Raw genomic sequence first — 19,730 nt, forward strand, 5'->3', positions numbered from 1 at the left:
AATTGGTAGGTAGGAACAACGTACAGACAGTAAGAGGTCATTCTGGTAAGTGTGTCTGCAGGGGACCAAGCTTTATGTATCTTATACTATATTAGTGAAAGCACTGTATGCCTGCCTGCATGCATGCATGCCTGCCTGCCTGGATGTCCGGTGTCCCTAGGGGAAATCTCATTGGTCCCTTGGGCCGCCCCCGCACACCTCTCATTGGCCTGAGGCGGAGTGACGGCCAAAGGACACACACACAGGGACACACACACACACACAGGGACACACACACACACACAGGGACACACACACACACAGGGACACACACACACACACAGGGACACACACACACACACAGGGACACACACACACACAGGGACACATACACACACACACACACACACAGGGACACACACTCTCCCCCGTCAGTTGGACCGCAGCTCACCTTCCACACCCCCCCCTCCTCTCCCGGTGCCCCTCACTCTCTCCCCCCTCCCCACCTCACCCAAATCCCCACGCTCCGCAACATCCCCAGCCGCACCATCACCCTCACCGTGCGCCGCAGAGGAAGCGCGGCCCTGCTGCTCAGCAGCAAACTCCAGGCTCCTTCCCCCTCGCGGCGCGGCCCTCCTGCTCTCCCCCTCACGTGCGCCGCTCCCGGAGAGGGGAAGCGCGGCCCGGGCCTCCTGCTCTCCCCATCACGTGCGCCGCTACCGGAGAGGGGAAACGCGGTGCGGGACTCCCCATCACGTGTGACGCTACCGGAGAGGGGAAGCGCGGCGCGGGACTCCCCATCACGTGTGACGCTACCGGAGAGGGGAAGCGCGGCGCGGGACTCCCCATCACGTGCGCCGCTACCGGAGAGGGGAAGCGCGGGCCGGGCCTCCTGCTCTCCCCATCACATGCGCCGCTACCGGAGAGGGGAAGCGCGGTGCGGGACTCCCCATCACGTGTGACGCTACCGGATAGGGGAAGCGCGGCGCGGGACTCCCCATCACGTGCGCCGCTACCGGAGAGGGGAAGCGCGGGCCGGGCCTCCTGCTCTCCCCATCACGTGCGCCGCTACCGGAGAGGGGAAGCGCGGGCCGGGCCTCCTGCTCTCCCCATCATGTGCGCCGCTACCGGAGAGGGGAAGCGCGGCGCGGGACTCCTGCCACTCTTGCCCCCCCCCCAGCTTCCCGAACTCACCTCCTGCCCCAGCCAGATGCCACGGGGTCAAGGTAAGTCACACACCGTCTCCCACCCACGCACTGTCACCCAGTCACCCAGTCACCCACACACCCACCCAGTCACTTTCACCCACCCACTCAGTCACCCACCCACTCAGTCACCCACTCACTTACTCACCCTCCCACTCACTTAGTCACCCACGCACTCAGTCACCCACCCACTCACTCAGTCACCCACCCACCCACTCACTCACTCAGTCACACACCCACCCAGTCACCCACTCAGTCACCCACCCACACACCCACCCAGTCACCCACCCACCCAGTCACCCACCCAGTCACTTTCACCCAGTCACCCACTTTCACCCAGTCACCCACTTTCACCCAGTCACCCACCCACTCAGTCACCCAGTCACCCACCCATTCAGTCACCCAGTCACCCATTCAGTAAGTCACCCAGTCACCCACCCATTCAGTAAGTCAGTCACCCACTCACTCACCCAGTCACCCACCCATTCAGTCAGTCACCCAGTCACCCACCCATTCAGTCAGTCAGTCACCCACTCACCCACCCAGTCAGTCACCCACTCACCCACCCAGTCAGTCACCCACTCACCCACCCAGTCAGTCACCCACTCACCCACCCAGTCAGTCACCCACTCACCCAGTCAGTCACTCACCCACCCAGTCACCCACTCACCCACCCAGTCAGTCACCCACTCACCCACCCAGTCAGTCACCCACCCACCCACCCAGTCAGTCACTCACCCACCCAGTCAGTCACTCACCCACCCACCCACCCACCGACCCAACTCACCCACCCAACCACCGACCCAAAGTCACCCACCGACCCAAAGTCACCCACCCACCGACCCAAAGTCAAACCGACCCAAAGTCACCCACCCACCGACCCAAAGTCACATACCCACCGACCCAAAGTCACACACCCACCGACCCAAAGTCAAACCGACCCAAAGTCACCCACCCACCGACCCAAAGTCACCCACCCACCGACCCAAAGTCAAACCGACCCAAAGTCACTCAGTCACCCACCCACTCAGTCAAGTGTCACACACCCACCCAGTCACCCACACACTCAGTCAACTCAGTCACCCACCTAGCTGTCAAGGGGGGGGGGGGAAGCCTAACCCTGTCGTACGCCCCCCCAAAATTACATCACGGGCAACGCCGGGTCTCTCAGCTAGTCATGTATATAGTATTGGGCACAGTGCTACTCATATGCTTCTTTAAGCAAGTGTCTTAAGGTGGGTCTTAAAGATGGATAGAGAGGGTGCTATTCGGGTATTGAGTGGAATGGCATTCCAGAGGTGTGGGGCAGTCAGTGAGAGGTTTTAGACACAAAGGGGCTAGAGAGAAGACATCCTTGAGCAGAACGCTGAGTTGGGATGGTGTATAGCGAGAAATTCGGGCTGAGATGTAATGAGGGGCAGAAGAGGGTAAAGCTTTAAAAGTGAGGAGGAGAATTGTCAGGGTGCTCGCAGTGCAGCCTGGATAACTATTCAGCTGCAGAACAGATAGACCAAAATAAAAATCTGCAGCACTCTCAGGTCAGGCAAATATAAGAGCTATTTAATTCATCAGCAAGTACAAGAGGTTAATACAAGACTAATGGAGCGACATTATAAATCACATACTGCACAGGGGGAGGGACAGGCTTCAGTCAGATACTTTCCAAGATGCACAGTTTTTAAGTAAAAACCTCTCTTGCTTTATCCATTGCAACACCGCCGGAAGAAGAGATCAGTGTATCTCGAAAGCTCGCACAAATAAAAGCATTTATTTAGCCACAGAACGGTATCTATTCGTTTTTGATTACGCTCGGCTAACACGGTACAGATACATATATATATATAAAATATGATACTGCCAGTGTGCACTGGTAGCCTGGCATGTATACTGAAATCTATATCTCTTGAATTTTTGACTGACATTACATATTCACAGCTTTGTGAATGCAGAAATGACACTGATATATACGAACAGCTCTATATGTAATTACATATAAACAGTATCTGACATGGGATACTGACCATATATGTTCTACCAGCTCTGTATATCGTGACATACAAAGCTTGTAGTATGTTTCACCAAAACTCTGATAATATATACTGCTATCTCTCTGTCTATATAGTGACATGTTATGACATGGATACTGTATGTACTGGAAGCTGTATATAGTGACAGCTCTGGTTATATACTCGCACACAGTTACCTCTAATAATATATATCTATACCAAGACACTGATCTCTCGGCATCTCCTTTCGTGCCCCAGAGCATCATTTATCACACTGTTTATTGTCACAACAGAAAGTATCAGTTTGTAGTTGTGAAAACACACACTGAGATTCTTAAGGTCTGTGTATACTAACAAACGCTGGAGTGTGACGGTTATTATTGCTCTGCCATATACTACTGTAGTTACATTGACCTGACCGCAAGCTGTCACAGTATATGCAGACTGGTATATGGGTCATGGTGTATGCTGACTGGGGTCACAGTGTATATAACTATTCTGACAATGTAACTTATTTTCTATAAAACAGACTTGCATGCAGAGCATAGAACTACTGTAAATGTATACTAATGTATTAACTAGATCTGTCTCCAGAGACACAGGGGGCAATACATTATTTGGTTCATTAAGGTCATGTGACAGGCTGGGTCACATGTTTTGCTGTCATGTGACATACCATTATAGTCCGCATCACGCCTACCATTCATACACTTCCCATAATTATACCAGGACCTGCTCTCTTCAGCCCCACCCTCCCCCTCTGACAGCTCTCACAGAGTTGCACAGATCTCACATCCAGACTCTACAGCTTCTCTTGCCCCTTGGAATCACTTAAAGGGTTAGCCCCTCCTAGGACCAAAGTGATATAAGGACATGTTTAGTAGGTTAAATGCAGCTGAGTGACAGTACAAATATTAAACGAATAGAAGTATTTGCATCGCAACACACTGTTTAGGCCCAGATCCACAATAGGGAGCTAAGCTTCAGCACGCCTGTGCTCCAATTCAGGTGTGGGAATAAACTCTTGCAAAAGCTTAGCATCTTTTTTGTGTGAGTGGGCCTTAGGTGTCTCCAAACCAATTTGTTTCTAGTTGCCAAGCTGTCACTGTTGCACAGAGCTGTATATACGAACAGCCACTGACGTGTGCCAGATATAACTGCTCTGATCTATCCTATTCCTGCCCGTGACTGTTACATAGCTGTGTATACTGTCGTTGGATATCCCCAAATATATCTGCTCTATCCTCTTTGCTTAGTTATATACTAGTCATGATGCATTGATTATACATAGCTATGTATGCTTGCTCCAGCTGGCATGTGACATGTTTCAGGCTCTTCTACGTACCTTATACTTATATTCGACTGATAGTATGTTATACTGTACTGTTCTATAATATAGTTAGTATGCTATACTGTATGTTACCTGTCCTTCCTTAGCTCGCAGAAGCTTCAGGCTGCAAAAAAAGGCAGGCATTGCACAGCTGTGGTGAAGGTAGTAAAGAGTTAATTCTGTCAGAGTCCGTGATGGGTTGTTCCTGAAAAGCTGGGGATTCAGTTGGGTGACACAATGCTGGGCACAGAGAAGGGGAAGTGAGCAGGAGGGGAGAGCACACTTTGTCTAAAGGGTGTGGGGGTGAGAATGTGTAGGGGTGAGTGTGTAGGGTTCTGCTTCCCATAAATAAGCTATCTGTTGTCTTCCCCCTTCCTGCGGTGCTGTACCTTCTTCATCTCTGGCACCTGGGGAGCAGGTTCACTCTGACTGCCAAAGCGCTGTGTGTATATATGTGTATGTATGTATGTATATATATTTATTATTACGGTTATGGTGAGTAAGAAGGTGACTAAAAACCCTCCACCATATAGCATATAAAAATATCACTTGAGCACATTCACATGTCTCATAGGTTTGCAACCCTGCCTTTCACCATTATCACAAAGAATACAGTGCTTCAACTGCTGCAAGGGATTCTGGGAAATGACATGCAAATGAATACACAGTGCCACCTTTTGTCTGAAGCCCACATTTCATGGACACCCTTAAGCCAATGCATGCTGCTTTTAAACATAGCTGGGATGGGTTGCCAAGCCAGTAAACCCACTCACAGACAGACTGACAATCGAGCCTCTTGCGGTAACAATTAAGAGTTTCCCCAAATATACAAGGGATTGAGACCTATAAAATATCACTTTTTGCAGATGATATTATCCTTACCATCTCTAACCCCCTTGTGTCCCTCCCGAATTTGCAATCTACTCTCCGTGGATTCGCAGATATATCAGGATATAAAGTCAACGTAGGAAAGTCGGAAGCGTTAAATCGAACGCTAACGGAAGGAGAGGCCGATGTTCTATAAGGCCACTGACTATAAGTGGAAAAGGGCCCATTTAAAATATCTGGGGATCCATCTCACTAGAGACTATAACTGACTATATAAATATAACTACCCCGAGCTTTTCCCTAAGATAAGAAAAGATCTACAAGTCTGAAATTCCCATTGTATCTCCTGTTTAGGGCGTAACACTGCGGTCAAGATGAATATTCTCCCCAGACGTCTATACTATTTTCAGACACTACCAATATCGGTTCCACATACAATTATAAAAGATATTCAAAATCGAATTATGCAATTTATCTGGAATCATAAACAACCAAGAGTAGCCAGATCAATTATTTTGGAGTCGAAGGAACGAGGCGGAATGGCAGTACCAAATATTATATAGTATCTCATTTGAGACAATTGGTGTACTGGCACTCCCTGGGGGGGACTTATGCTGGGTAGATTTGGAACACCAATAGCATATAATAAAATACTTGCAATGACCGGTGCTCCTGGTTCAGGGAAATCTGCCTGAGAATCCTGTGTAAGTAGTAAAAATGATGATCTAGGGCAGCGGTGCGCAAACTGGGGGGCGCGCCCCCCTGGGGGGGCGCAAGATTGTTTAGGGGGGGCGCAAGATTGTTTAGGGGGGGCGCAGGAAGCAGCGGCGATTTTGCCAGGAGCAGAGGGAAAAAAGCCGTCTGCAGCTGCAATTTTTCTTTTGGCCATTAGGTGGCGCTGTGCTGCGCTGTGCTACAGTACACAGCAGCATCTCGTTGCTTCCTGCATCAGCGTGTGACATGGGGAGAGGGGGTGAGTGAGACTGGCACATGGGGGAGTGAGACTGGCACATGGGGGAGTGAGACTGGCACATGGGGGAGTGAGACTGGGACATGGGGGAGTGAGACTGGGACATGGGGGGGAGTGAGACTGGGACATGGGGGGGAGTGAGACTGGGACATGGGGGGGAGTGAGACTGGGACATGGGGGGGAGTGAGACTGGGACATGGGGGGGAGTGAGACTGGGACATGGGGGGGAGTGAGACTGGGACATGGGGGGGAGTGAGACTGGGACATGGGGGGGAGTGAGACTGGGACATGGGGGGGAGTGAGACTGGGACATGGGGGGGAGTGAGACTGGGACATGGGGGGGAGTGAGACTGGGACATGGGGGGGAGTGAGACTGGGACATGGGGGGGAGTGAGACTGGGACATGGGGGGGAGTGAGACTGGGACATGGGGGGGAGTGAGACTGGGACATGGGGGGGAGTGAGACTGGGACATGGGGGGGAGTGAGACTGGCACATGGGGGAGTGAGACTGGCACATGGGGGAGTGAGACTGGCACATGGGGGAGTGAGACTGGCACATGGGGGAGTGAGACTGGCACATGGGGGGGAGTGAGACTGGGACATGGGGGGGAGTGAGACTGGGACATGGGGGGGAGTGAGACTGGGACATGGTGGGGAGTGAGACTGGGACATGGGGGGGAGTGAGACTGGGACATGGGGGGGAGTGAGACTGGGACATGGGGGGGAGTGAGACTGGGACATGGGGGGGAGTGAGACTGGGACATGGTGGGGAGTGAGACTGGGACATGGTGGGGAGTGAGACTGGGACATGGGGGAGTGAAACTGGGACATGGGGGGGAGTGAGACTGGGACATGGGGGGGAGTGAGACTGGGACATGGGGGGGAGTGAGACTGGGACATGGGGGGGAGTGAGACTGGGACATGGGGGGGAGTGAGACTGGGACATGGGGGGGAGTGAGACAGGGACATGGGGGGGGAGTGAGACTGGGACATGGGGGGGAGTGAGACTGGGACATGGGGGGGAGTGAGACTGGGACATGGGGGGGAGTGAGACTGGGACATGGGGGGGAGTGAGACTGGGACATGGGGGGGAGTGAGACTGGGACATGGGGGGGAGTGAGACTGGGACATGGGGGGGAGTGAGACTGGGACATGGGGGGGAGTGAGACTGGGACATGGGGGGGAGTGAGACTGGGACATGGGGGGGAGTGAGACTGGGACATGGGGGGGAGTGAGACTGGGACATGGGGGGGAGTGAGACTGGGACATGGGGGGGAGTGAGACTGGGACATGGGGGGGAGTGAGACTGGGACATGGGGGGGAGTGAGACTGGGACATGGGGGGGAGTGAGACTGGGACATGGGGGGGAGTGAGACTGGGACATGGGGGGGAGTGAGACTGGGACATGGGGGGGAGTGAGACTGGGACATGGGGGGGAGTGAGACTGGGACATGGGGGGGAGTGAGACTGGGACATGGGGGGGAGTGAGACTGGGACATGGGGGGGAGTGAGACTGGGACATGGGGGGGAGTGAGACTGGGACATGGGGGGGAGTGAGACTGGGACATGGGGGGGAGTGAGACTGGGACATGGGGGGGAGTGAGACTGGGACATGGGGGGGAGTGAGACTGGGACATGGGGGGGAGTGAGACTGGGACATGGGGGGGAGTGAGACTGGGACATGGGGGGGAGTGAGACTGGGACATGGGGGGGAGTGAGACTGGGACATGGGGGGGAGTGAGACTGGGACATGGGGGGGAGTGAGACTGGGACATGGGGGGGAGTGAGACGGGGACATGGGGGGGAGTGAGACGGGGACATGGGGGGGAGTGAGACGGGGACATGGGGGGGAGTGAGACGGGGACATGGGGGGGAGTGAGACGGGGACATGGGGGGGAGTGAGACGGGGACATGGGGGGGAGTGAGACGGGGACATGGGGGGGAGTGAGACGGGGACATGGGGGGGAGTGAGACGGGGACATGGGGGGGAGTGAGACGGGGACATGGGGGGGAGTGAGACGGGGACATGGGGGGGAGTGAGACGGGGACATGGGGGGGAGTGAGACGGGGACATGGGGGGGAGTGAGACGGGGACATGGGGGGGAGTGAGACGGGGACATGGGGGGGAGTGAGACGGGGACATGGGGGAGTGAGTGTGAGACTGAGGCATGGGGAGGGTGTGAGTGACATGAGGGGGGTGAGTGTGAGATGGGGAGGGGGGTAAGAGTGAGTGTGACATGGGGAGGGGGGGCTGAAAGAGCTACATGGGGCTGGGGATGAGAGAGACATTGGTGGGAGGGAGGGAGACACTGGCAGGAGGGAGAGAGACACACAATGGCTGGAGGGAGAGTGTGAGAGAGACACCGGGTGGAGGGAGAAACAATAGCTGGTTGGAGAGTGCAAGAGAGACACTGGGGGGAGGGAGAGGCAATGGCTGGAAGGAGAGTGAGAGACAATGGAGGGAGGGGGACACTAGGGGGAGGGAGAAAGAGAGAGAGACACACAGGGGGAGGGAAAGAGAGTGGGGGGAGACACTGAGGGGAGGGATAGAGAGGGACTGGAGGGGGAGTGATAAATACAGGGAGTTGGAGAGACTGGAAGAGGAGTGTGAGACTGGAAGAGGGGAGAGAGTGAGAGACAATGGGGGGGAGGGAGAAAGAGACACACACTGGGGGGAGGGAAAGAGAGTGGGGGGGGGAGGGGGAGACACTGAGGGGAGGAATAGAGAGGAATAGAGAGGGACTGGAGGGGGAGTGAGAAATACAGGGAGAGACTGGAAGAGGTTAGAGAGGTCCTGAGGTGTTCTAATGTGGCGGGAAGAGAGAGATTAATAATACAGCAGAAATGGGAATGCTATTAGACAAATATTATAATATTTATTTTTAAGTTATGTAATTTGTGCTATAAATACTTTTTTTGTAGACGCGTGGCGGGGGCGTTACAAAGCTGGTTCGCCCTCAATGGCTGAACCAGCTCACGTGCGCTGACGTCATGTGATTTTGATTACATCAGGCAGGGGGGGCCCGAGAAATTTCATGGATGAAAAGGGGGGCTCGGCATAAAAAGTTTGCTCACCCCTGATCTAGGGCACAAACGGATTTCCAAAAAATGTGATGTATCATAACCGCACCAAAGTACGATGTTTCGGCCTTCTAAGAGGACTTTTTCAAGTAACTGGCATAGATTTTGAGACATCGCTAAAAAAACCCGGTTGGTCTGCCTTCTTTGCTATGGTCAAACCCTGGGGTTGGTACCGGGAGTCACTCAGACCCGAAGGTAATCGTATTTTCTCTTAGAATTTGGCAGCTAGCAAAAAAGAAATAGAAAGTAATGTCAACCACGTCCAGGCTTGTTCCCTTGTTTGGTAAGCCAGGGTTTCTGCCGGGATTTCAGGACCAGGGTCTTGAACCCTGGAGAAGGAGAGGGATCCTAGAGATGGGAGATCTATTAGAAAAAGACAAGTTTTGAAGAACTGACTAGAAAATACTGTCTACCCCCAACAGAGATGTTCAAATAGATGCAGGTCTGACATTTTGTCAGGCAAAGTATACACGATTCGAAGATTTGTGCAAAATAAAAAAATATCAAAAGGGTCTGATCTGATCTCTTTACCAGGGGTTAACCCCCCAAAGGGATACTCCGGACCATAAATATATGGATCAGTGGGACCTGGACTCCTAGACTGAAATAAGAGAGAACTGGGAAGATATTTGGGACAATATAGGCAAACCCTCTATGTACAGTAACAAAACAGAATATATATAACATTTTGCTGCGTTATTATTATACCCCCAAGAGGTTAAAGCAAATGTTCCCGGAAGCTACTGTTAATGTTGGAGGGGTTGTGGGCAGATGGAGATTTAGTGCATATTTGGTGGTTTTGTCCAGTTATGCAGAAATATTGGGGGTCAGTTCTGAGATTAGTAGAAGAGGTGGCAGGGATTAAGATGCTGCTAGACCCAATTTTTATTATTCTGGCTAAACCCATTGATGATGTGAACCATTATACAGTCAAACTGATTCTGCATTTTCTAATGGCGGCTAGATGCGCTAGCAGCAGCGTGGAAGAGAACGCTTCTGCCCTCCAGAAGAGATAATCAGTAGGGCCAATGATGTCCAACTAATGGAGAGACTCGCATCATTTCTGAATCAAACCACAAGCAAGTTTGATAGAGTATTGGAACTTTGGGATATAGGATAGGATTGTAATAGAAAGAAATAAGGATTTGTGATGAGGAGAATATGATGTGTGGACTATAAAATAATGTATGTGGCAGACTGTAGAAATTCTGTTACCAAATGGTTGTTCCCCCCTCCCTTTTTTCCCCCTTCTGTACCCCTCCCCATTTATATTTGAAAAATTGCAATAAAAATGTAAAATAAAAAAAACGCTTTATCCCCAGTCCCCACCTCTTAAGCCCATTGTGACATGATCTATGCCAGTGAAATTAAGTACTTTGGGATTTCATTGATATGTCGGGCAATTGGTATATCCAGTTGTTTCCTGATAGCACCCACATGTACATGAATTTGCTGTCTTGTTTTGCCAACATATTTTCTGTTGCATTTGCAGACAGGTATGTAAAATAACGCCTGTTGAGTGGCAGGTCATAAATTCTCTGATAGTCACCGCTATTATCCCGGTTCTTAAAGGTTTGTCGGGTAAACAAAGGGACATGCTTTGCAACCATGGCATCTAAACATGCCTGTTGTCTTGTTTCTAGAAAGCCGATTTTTATTGATCGGGGCTACAAAATGGATCAAAAGATCACGCGTGTTTTTAGACCTGTGGTACTCGTGTGAAAGAAAGCTTTTTAGGACGGTGATATGATCCATTAATGGGGAAAACGAACAGGTTAATTATCTATCTGCAAATCATCACCATGTATGGCGTGCAAACCTAGCGGAGAGGGTTAGTGTCCTTAACCCAATCGTGTTAGCGAAATGCGCAACGGTAACCCTAAAGTACTAAAGTTCACTGGCACAGATCATGTCTCATGAGGTGTGGGCTCAAGAAGTGGGGACTGGGGATAAAGTGCGTTTAATGAGTACAAATTGATTTTACACTCCGAAGACTCAATCCATCAGGGGTTTATGTACTCGCCTTTTTATTCAAACATTTCTGGTGGTATATGCTCTTTGGCCAATAATCATATGTACATATCCTCTAATGAAGTCTCTCCTTACAGGAATAGTTCTATTTTCATAGCTTTCTTCCCCCTGCTTAAATAGAGAAGCCCAATGCTACATCCAACATGACAGAAATACACAGTAAAATACTTATATATTCTCTTGAAAAAGGGTCATTTAGTTTAACCCTTTGGCCAAAGCGTTGTAAGCCACGACAAGGCAGACATCCGTTCGCAAGTCCTAACACTACCAGATAAAATACTAAAATACCTCTATTAGGATAAAAATTCTCATTTACCTCTATTAGGAGGGAGAGTGACCACATTGGGTCTATATCCAGCAGAATGAAAGGACCTACTAACTTGGGGAGGGGTGAGCTTAAAACCTGGGAAGGAGGAGCCACTAACCTTCAACAGCTGAAACAGCTGAAATTAAGTTAACACACAGAACCCCAGCAAGCTCTTTTTGGGAACCCCTGAGCCCCCACAGCCCGCCCCTCCCCACTTCCCAAGTTAGTAGGTCCTTTCATTCTGCTGGATATAGATCCAATGTGGTCTTTCTCCCTCCTAATAGAGGTAAATGAGAATTTTAATCCTAATAGAGGTATATTAGTATTTTATCTGGTAGTGTTAGGACTTGCGAAAGGGTGTCTGCCTTGTCATGGCTCGCAAGCTTACAACGCTTTGGCCAAAGGGTTAAACTAAATGACCCTTTTTCTAGAGAATATATAAGTATTTTACTGTGTATTTCTCTCATGTTGGATGTAGCATTGGGCTTCTCTGTCGTCTGTTGTATACATATGCCACGCTCAATAGCACTCCATTTTGACACTTAAATACATATATATATTTTGTGGGGGTTCCCAAAAGGAGCTTGCTGGGGTTTTGTTTTGTTAACCCTGCTTAAACTATCCAGGTGCCAATATGGTTATTGATATCTGTAATCATATAACACAAATGAAGCACTCTTATCTACTGCATATATTGGGTCTCTGGCAGTAGTGTTACACACAGCAGTGTGAATGTGTAAGTAGTCAGAAGGTAGGTTATGTAGTGTCACGGAGCAGAGTGTGTGTATATATAACCAATCAGTAAGTTGTGTATTGTTACATAGAAGCAGTGTATGTAACAGACGGGTGCCACATTCTTTCAATGTTTTACACCTCACTGTTATCTGGTCTCCTCTAAAGACACAAGTGAGCCACCTTATTTCTGTATTGGTCTGGCTCACTAGCAGGGACCCCTGCAGTGCCAGAACTAAGACTGCAGCACATTCAGGGCTTGAAATTCCTAGGTGCCCCAAAGCTGCTCGAAACAGCCCCTTCATTACCAGAGAAGGGTTTACTGGGTTACATGAGAATAGCGGACAGCAAGGAAACATGTATAAAACTGAATTCCATACTCCAAGTGCACTTTTTGATATAAAGAGGAATGTGTTACAGACCCCTCAGGAGACCTGAGGAAGGATTTTTCTGCGTGGCCCAATTCAATATCCTCATTTTCGCTGACTCTGTTTTTGTTTGCAGCCTATCGGACAGTGTCTGGAGTGAATGGGCCCCTCGTTATCTTGGACCAAGTCAAGGTAGTGTCTCATGGGGAGTGTGCTGTGACTCCTGTAATGTCAGCCCCTGTTTTTAAACACCTGACATGTTTGTCCAGTCTCCCTATCCATGCCTCTCTGTGTGATATCCAAATACCTCTCTTTAAAGGTGCCGTCCCTCCTAGGACCAAAATAAACGAATGACCGTGACATGTTGAATGGGTTAACTCTAGTTGATGGATATTACACCTAAAAGTATTGGTAAATTATTTAGTAAAGTTAGTTTGTAAACATGGGGAGGCTGAAACTTGGGAAGGGTTTGATTTCCTCGGCTGCTCCCTTTTGTCTATCACTGTATTGAACAAGAGTTTGCACAGGCAAAGCCCCCACTTTCTCCCCTCATCTTTAAAAGGGGATAGTTTGGCTATGGGCTGAGTAAATATCTATACACGCTTAAATTTGAACGGTTTTCAAAATGTTCTATTTGCAAACCAACTGTGACTGCGCCTTTAATCTAGATAAAATGGTGGAAGAAATAATGGGTAGAAATTCTCTCACCTAGGTCTGCAGAAGCCACACGTCTGATACTCGAGTGCACTTTCTCCCCTACACGCTCCCTCACTCTCACCCCTGTCTCGCAGCTGCACTCTCCAGTGCCCTCCCTCTCAACGCTCTTTCTTTTATCCATATGCCTATTTCTCTTTCTACCCATCTCTCCCTTTCTGTCATCCCTATGTTGGTTCCCTTCTCTCTTCCTTTCTCCCCATATCTCTATTCAGCGCCCTTTACCTTGCTCTCTTGCCTGCTCCCCTTTCTCCTATCCCAATGTCTCACTTTTTGTTTTCCCCCACTGCCTCCTCTCGCTCTTCTCCATGGCCTATTTTGCTCCCCTGCTCCCTCTCCCTCTCTCCACCGCCAATTCTCTCTCATCCCTGTCTCTCCCCCATTCTTTCTTTCTCCCCCACAACCTTCTCTCTTCCTCTTTCCCCTGCTTCCTTGGTCTCATCTTTTTTTCCATCCCTGTCCTTTTTGATGACATATTTCTCTCTCAGTTCCCCAGGTACTCTGAGATCGTGCACCTGACACTGCCAGATGGTACCAAGAGGAGTGGGCAGGTATTGGAGGTCAGCGGCTCCAAAGCTGTGGTACAGGTGAGGCAAGGAGGGGAAGTGTGAAGGGGGAATTACCAAGAGTTGTCAGTCCGTCTCCCTACCTCCTTATCCATCCCTTCCTCCCTATCCATCCCTTCCTCCCTATCCATCCCTTCCTCCTCCATCCCTTCTCCCTCACTCAGTGGCCGTTCCATTCTCTCATTCTCTCTCTGCAGGTGTTTGAAGGCACGTCTGGTATCGATGCCAAGAAAACATCATGCGAGTTTACAGGGGACATTCTGAGGACCCCGGTGTCAGAGGACATGCTGGGTATGTACCCACCCTGCACAAAGGGTACCTCTAGGACCAAACAGCCATAGAAGAGCCCCCTTTTTCAAGATGGGAATTGTGTGTCACGCTGTGCCGCACTTCTAATGATAGACATGGATGTTCCTCTTTCTGCTTACTTTTAGGCCGTGTGTTTAACGGATCTGGAAAGCCCATTGATAGAGGTCCCACTGTCCTTGCCGAGGATTATCTGGACATCATGGGTAAGTGGTGGCTATGGTTTTTTCAGAAAAGGGAGTTCTGGGGTTGTCAAGAGCTTCTGTAAAGGATAAGGGGACTGTCTGTAGTGCTACGATATTCTAGGAAGGGTCCTAGTGATAATAAAACTAAAATGCTGTGATATTCAAGGGTCTTGGTGATGAAACCTATCCTGTAGTACTGTGATATTACAGGAAGTGTCATAGGAATAATACATCTCCTGTAGTGCTCTGATTACTGTATTCAGTGACTCTGAAACTCGCACCATGTCACGTAGTGGCTCGCATGCTCTTTTACTGTTTGTTTTCCTCTCGCTGTCTTACTCATTGTTCTCCCTCTCTCCAACCCACTCATAACCTTTGCACACTCGCCCTGTCTAAATATCACTCGCGCTGTCACACTCACTTTGCACCCACTGTCACACCTTGTCGTCATTCACGCCCTTACTTTACACACTTGCTGACTGTCACTCGCCCACCTTGTCACATCATTCGTATCCTGCAGGGCAACCCATAAACCCCCAGTGCCGGATCTACCCAGAGGAGATGATCCAGACAGGGATCTCTGCCATAGATGGAATGAACAGCATCGCTCGGGGCCAGAAAATTCCCATCTTCTCCGCTGCCGGCCTCCCTCATAATGAGGTGTGTGGGATGGGTAGAGGAGAGAGTTTAAAAGGGGGCAGGAGGGGAGATGATGGGAGGAGGTAGAAAGAGGCTTGGGACTGACACGTGGGGCTAGGGGATGAAGGGGAGGGTATGGAGCTAGGGGTGGGGAGAGGGTTTGAGATGTGGAGGTTGTGTGATGAGGGGGATGAGAGGTTTTGAGAGGTTAGTGTTGGGGGGGGGGGTCAGGTATTGAGGTGGGAGGGTTTGAGATGGAAGAGGGAGGCATTTGACGTAGGGGTGTATGGGGGTTATTTGATGAGTGGTAATGTGACCAGGGTGGAGGAGCAAAGGGAGCAATGGGAAGAATAGATGCACATGTCCATCTATTGATATGAGGTCATGTGACCGCTCTTGTCCTATCAGATTGCGGCACAGATCTGCCGCCAGGCCGGGCTCGTGAAGAAGTCCAAGGACGTGATGGATTACAGTGAAGATAACTTTGCCATAGTCTTCGCTGCCATGGGGGTAAGTGCCAGATAATGCATGAGTAAGAGGGCAAGACCACCCTTTGACTAGAAACAATACTGAGATCACATTATACTGGCATTGGAGTGTCACGTACTTTTAACACTGTAATGTCCGTGTCACTGTTGTCTGATATTATAGTGGGGGATGACATGGAGTGTCAGAGAAACCTTAATTATTCTGTGGTACTCTGTGACAATGTGCCTCTCGGGTCACATGGTGCAGCCCAGTCTTGTGAGGGTGCCGTGTGCAACATCTGCTAACAGGTCCCTATGTCAGTGCTGTGTTTATATCACATGCGACATACACACATTACTAAAACCTCCAGGTTTTGTGCTTGTGGCTCTGAGGGGCTACATTCTGACGTGGGTCCACATTCTTACCCTCATGCTCTCCGTCCTTCCTTTCCTCCCCTCTCCCTCCTTTCTTATCCACTCTCCCTCATTCACTCTCTTATATCCCCTCTTTTCAGGTAAACATGGAGACAGCTCGTTTCTTCAAGTCCGATTTTGAGGAGAATGGGTCAATGGACAATGTGTGTCTATTTCTGAACCTGGCAAATGACCCCACGTAAGCCCTGTGTATGGGAAGAGAGCAACATGGTGGCCTGACTTAGACTATTATACAACCTATGTGCAGTGATGGAAGGGTGTAGTGGTTGGATGTTGGTGTGTGGTGCCATATGTTCTGTGTTCTAGTAGGTGCTGTGGTTGGTGAGTTGTTGCCATTTGTAATAGTTGGTGGATGGCGGTGCCATGGGGGTCGGTTTGGTGCATTAGGTTGTATAATAGTCTGTGCAGAGATTTATGGGTGTATTGGTTGGTTGCTGTGTTTTGTGGTTTTTGGTGTGTGCAATACGTCATGTAGTGAATGTGTGCTGTGGATGATGAAGGTTGTAGTGGACAGGTGCCATGTGGTTGGGTAACGTGTGCTGTGGTTGGTGTGTGCTGTGGTTGGTGTGTGCTGTTGCTAGTGTGTGCTGTTGCTAGTCAGTGTATGCCTTGTTTCTTCCCCTGCAGCATTGAACGCATCATCACCCCGCGCCTCGCTCTCACCAGTGCCGAATACCTGGCCTACCAGTGTGAGAAGCATGTTCTAGTTATTCTGACAGACATGAGCTCCTATGCAGAGGCCCTGAGAGAGGTAACACACTCATCTCGCCCACATATCCACTTGCACACCTACTCACCATAAGGGTGTATGTGCAGCACATGCTGGTGATCCTTAGTGACAGATGAGATAACATACATAATCATATCTATTTTATCTTCTACACACTCTCCTATCTACCTTTTCACCCCTGGGCTTTGAACATAGTTCAAATTCCAGCGTCCGCTCTCCTTGTGACCTTGGATAAGTCCCCTCAGGCTTATTGTGCCTGCAAAATTTGATGTGCAACACTACATAGAGTGGCTCAGTGAATAAATACACTGACTATAAACAATGACAGAGCTGGAATCAGGAACCTGGTTCAAATCCCGGTGTCAGCCCCTTGTAACATTGGGCAAGTCACTTTATCTCCCTGTCCCCAGGCACCAAAAACATAGATTGTAAGCTCATCTGGGCATGGACGGTCTGTAACAATCCTATATGCTGCTTTACGCGCTCTACACTGTCATTGTGAAGTGCTTTGAGTCCCATTGGGAGAAAAGCACTATATAAAATAGTTATTATAAATTATCAGCACTATATATGAAAAGTTTTTATTTATTTATATATATATATATATATATATATATATATATATATATATGTATGTGAGCCGCGCTCACTAGCTACCCCTCTCACCCAAGGTGTCAGCGGCTCGAGAGGAGGTCCCTGGTCGTCGTGGGTTCCCAGGTTACATGTACACAGATCTGGCCACAATCTACGAGCGAGCCGGACGTGTGGAGGGGAGGAACGGCTCTATCACACAGATTCCCATTCTCACCATGCCCAACGACGGTGAGTAATCCTCCTCATACACAGTGGGCCACGGAACAGTATATAGTGTGTGTGTGTGTGTGTGTGTGTGTGTGTGTGTGTGTGTGTGTGTGTGTGTGTGTGTGTGTGTGTGTGTGTGTGTGTGTGTGTGTGTGTGTGTGTGTGAAAAAACAAAAGCGTTCACGTTCCAGCAATATGTAAATAGTAATGATTATAAACACTTGTATAGAAACTCACAGGATAAAAAAAACAAACACGATATTATAAAAAAATAATCAGTTGCCAAGTCCAACATCAATCTAAACAATGTTGAAAAAAGCAGTCCTATTGGTGTACTGTTCAGAAGAATGAGTGGCTGGTTAGCATGTAACAGAGTGAACTGAATGTATTGACGGGAGAGAAACATGGGGGGAAAATGCTGTTCAGAATCCTGTGTCCGTAAAAGCCTTAAAAGAGCCCAACCCAGATCTCGTTCCAGTTGGGGGACAATAGGTACTGTATACTAATCCGCTATCAAGAGGCATCCTGATGAAGTTGCCCAACTGGGGACAACGTGTGGGGACAGACTATACTGGAATCTACGGGCGCTTCACGCTAAGCTGCTCGCGTCTCCCTATCCCTCCCTCAAACATACGGAGGTTGAGGGCGCTGCACACACGCTGCTGGAATTACTTGTAAGGACACTAAATCTGTGAAGCCTCTGGAGCTACGGTAATTGCTCGTGCCTCTTTTCTCTCCCTCTCCCAACACATGGAGGCTGAGGGGCTGCATAGCTGATTTGCCAGCACAGATTGAGTGAGGAGAATCAACTGAGAATTGCTCACCTTTCCCACATTCTCTTCCCCCCTCATATCCAGAGAGGGTGAGTATTATTACACAGCTGTATTTGCAGATATCTATTTTTTTTTTTGGTGGATGGACTGAAAATACGTTGGGTAAAGAGTTAAAAACATAATTTGTTTGATTGTACCTGCTCTTAATAGCGGATTGGTATACAGTATCTGTTGTCCCCCAACTGTAATGAGATCTGGGTTGGGCTCTTTTAAGGCTTTTCCGGACACGGGATTCTGAACAGGGTGTTTTCTCAATGTTTCTCTCCCTTCAATACATTCAGCTCACTCCATTACAGGCTAGCCAGCCACTCGTTCTTGTGAACAGTACACCAACAGGATTGGTTTTTCCATCATTGATTAGAATGATGGACTTTGCTACTAATTATTTATTTTTTAAATATTGTTTGTTTTTTAGCCAGTGTTTCTATGCTAGTGTTCATAAACATTACTATTCACATTTTTCTGGAACGTGCTCATGTGTTTTTGTTTGCCCACAAACGCGCGTGCCCACAAACAAAAAGCAATATCACCCTGGCTACTTACAACTGCCAGGCTGAAGCCACATTGCAGAAACTGGAAGATCAACTTGAAACAATTAAATAGGATATCGTTGGCCATAGTGAAGTTAGAAAAAAAAATGATGGTCTCATTAAGATGAAAATTCGATTAGAGGTATAGCTAACGGAAGAATCAGTGGAGTAGGCTTTATCGTTAACAAGAAATTTAGAAACAACATAGTTGAATATGAAAACTCTTCAGAAAGAGAAGCCAGAATAGTCATTCAGTTAAGAGATATAGGCTTCAAATAATCGAAGTGTATGCTCCAACATCAAGTCACACAGAGAATGAAGTGGAAGACTCCTGCCATTAAATCTACCAAGTTAACAACAAAGGGAATTGTCACCAGATTGTTATGGGAGATTTAATTGTACAGGTTGGAGCCCATTAGAAAGACGAAGCATCAGTTGGTAAGTATGGTTACAGCACCAGGCATGAACGTGGGACAGATTGGTAGAGTTTGCAGAATGTGGAAACGTTTACATCATGATTTGATTCTTCAAGAAGACTCCAAATAGTAAATGGACATGGAATGGACTGAAAGGAGTCAAGAATGACAAACTATATCCTAACAAAAACCATGATTGAAACTGCAAAGTCCTTAACCGTTTTGACACAAGGAGCAATCACGGATTGATTGGTTTGCTGCAGATTACAC

General features: G+C 48.9%; 1 protein-coding gene across 1 annotated transcript in view; it reads left to right on the plus strand.

Annotated features, from left to right (window-relative positions):
• Window positions 1-19,730, plus strand: part of ATP6V1B2 (ATPase H+ transporting V1 subunit B2) — a 42,004-nt gene that overhangs the window by 924 nt on the left and 21,350 nt on the right. Inside the window, exons 2-10 of the mRNA XM_075601423.1 lie at window positions 12,975-13,030; window positions 14,041-14,139; window positions 14,316-14,409; window positions 14,553-14,630; window positions 15,130-15,269; window positions 15,657-15,758; window positions 16,231-16,328; window positions 16,778-16,901; window positions 17,552-17,702. Of these exons, the coding sequence (XP_075457538.1) occupies window positions 12,975-13,030; window positions 14,041-14,139; window positions 14,316-14,409; window positions 14,553-14,630; window positions 15,130-15,269; window positions 15,657-15,758; window positions 16,231-16,328; window positions 16,778-16,901; window positions 17,552-17,702 (942 nt within the window). The remainder of the gene's footprint in view (window positions 1-12,974; window positions 13,031-14,040; window positions 14,140-14,315; window positions 14,410-14,552; window positions 14,631-15,129; window positions 15,270-15,656; window positions 15,759-16,230; window positions 16,329-16,777; window positions 16,902-17,551; window positions 17,703-19,730) is intronic.

The sequence above is a fragment of the Ascaphus truei genome, chromosome 5, assembly GCF_040206685.1.
Source record: "Ascaphus truei isolate aAscTru1 chromosome 5, aAscTru1.hap1, whole genome shotgun sequence".
Taxonomy (NCBI): domain Eukaryota; kingdom Metazoa; phylum Chordata; class Amphibia; order Anura; family Ascaphidae; genus Ascaphus; species Ascaphus truei.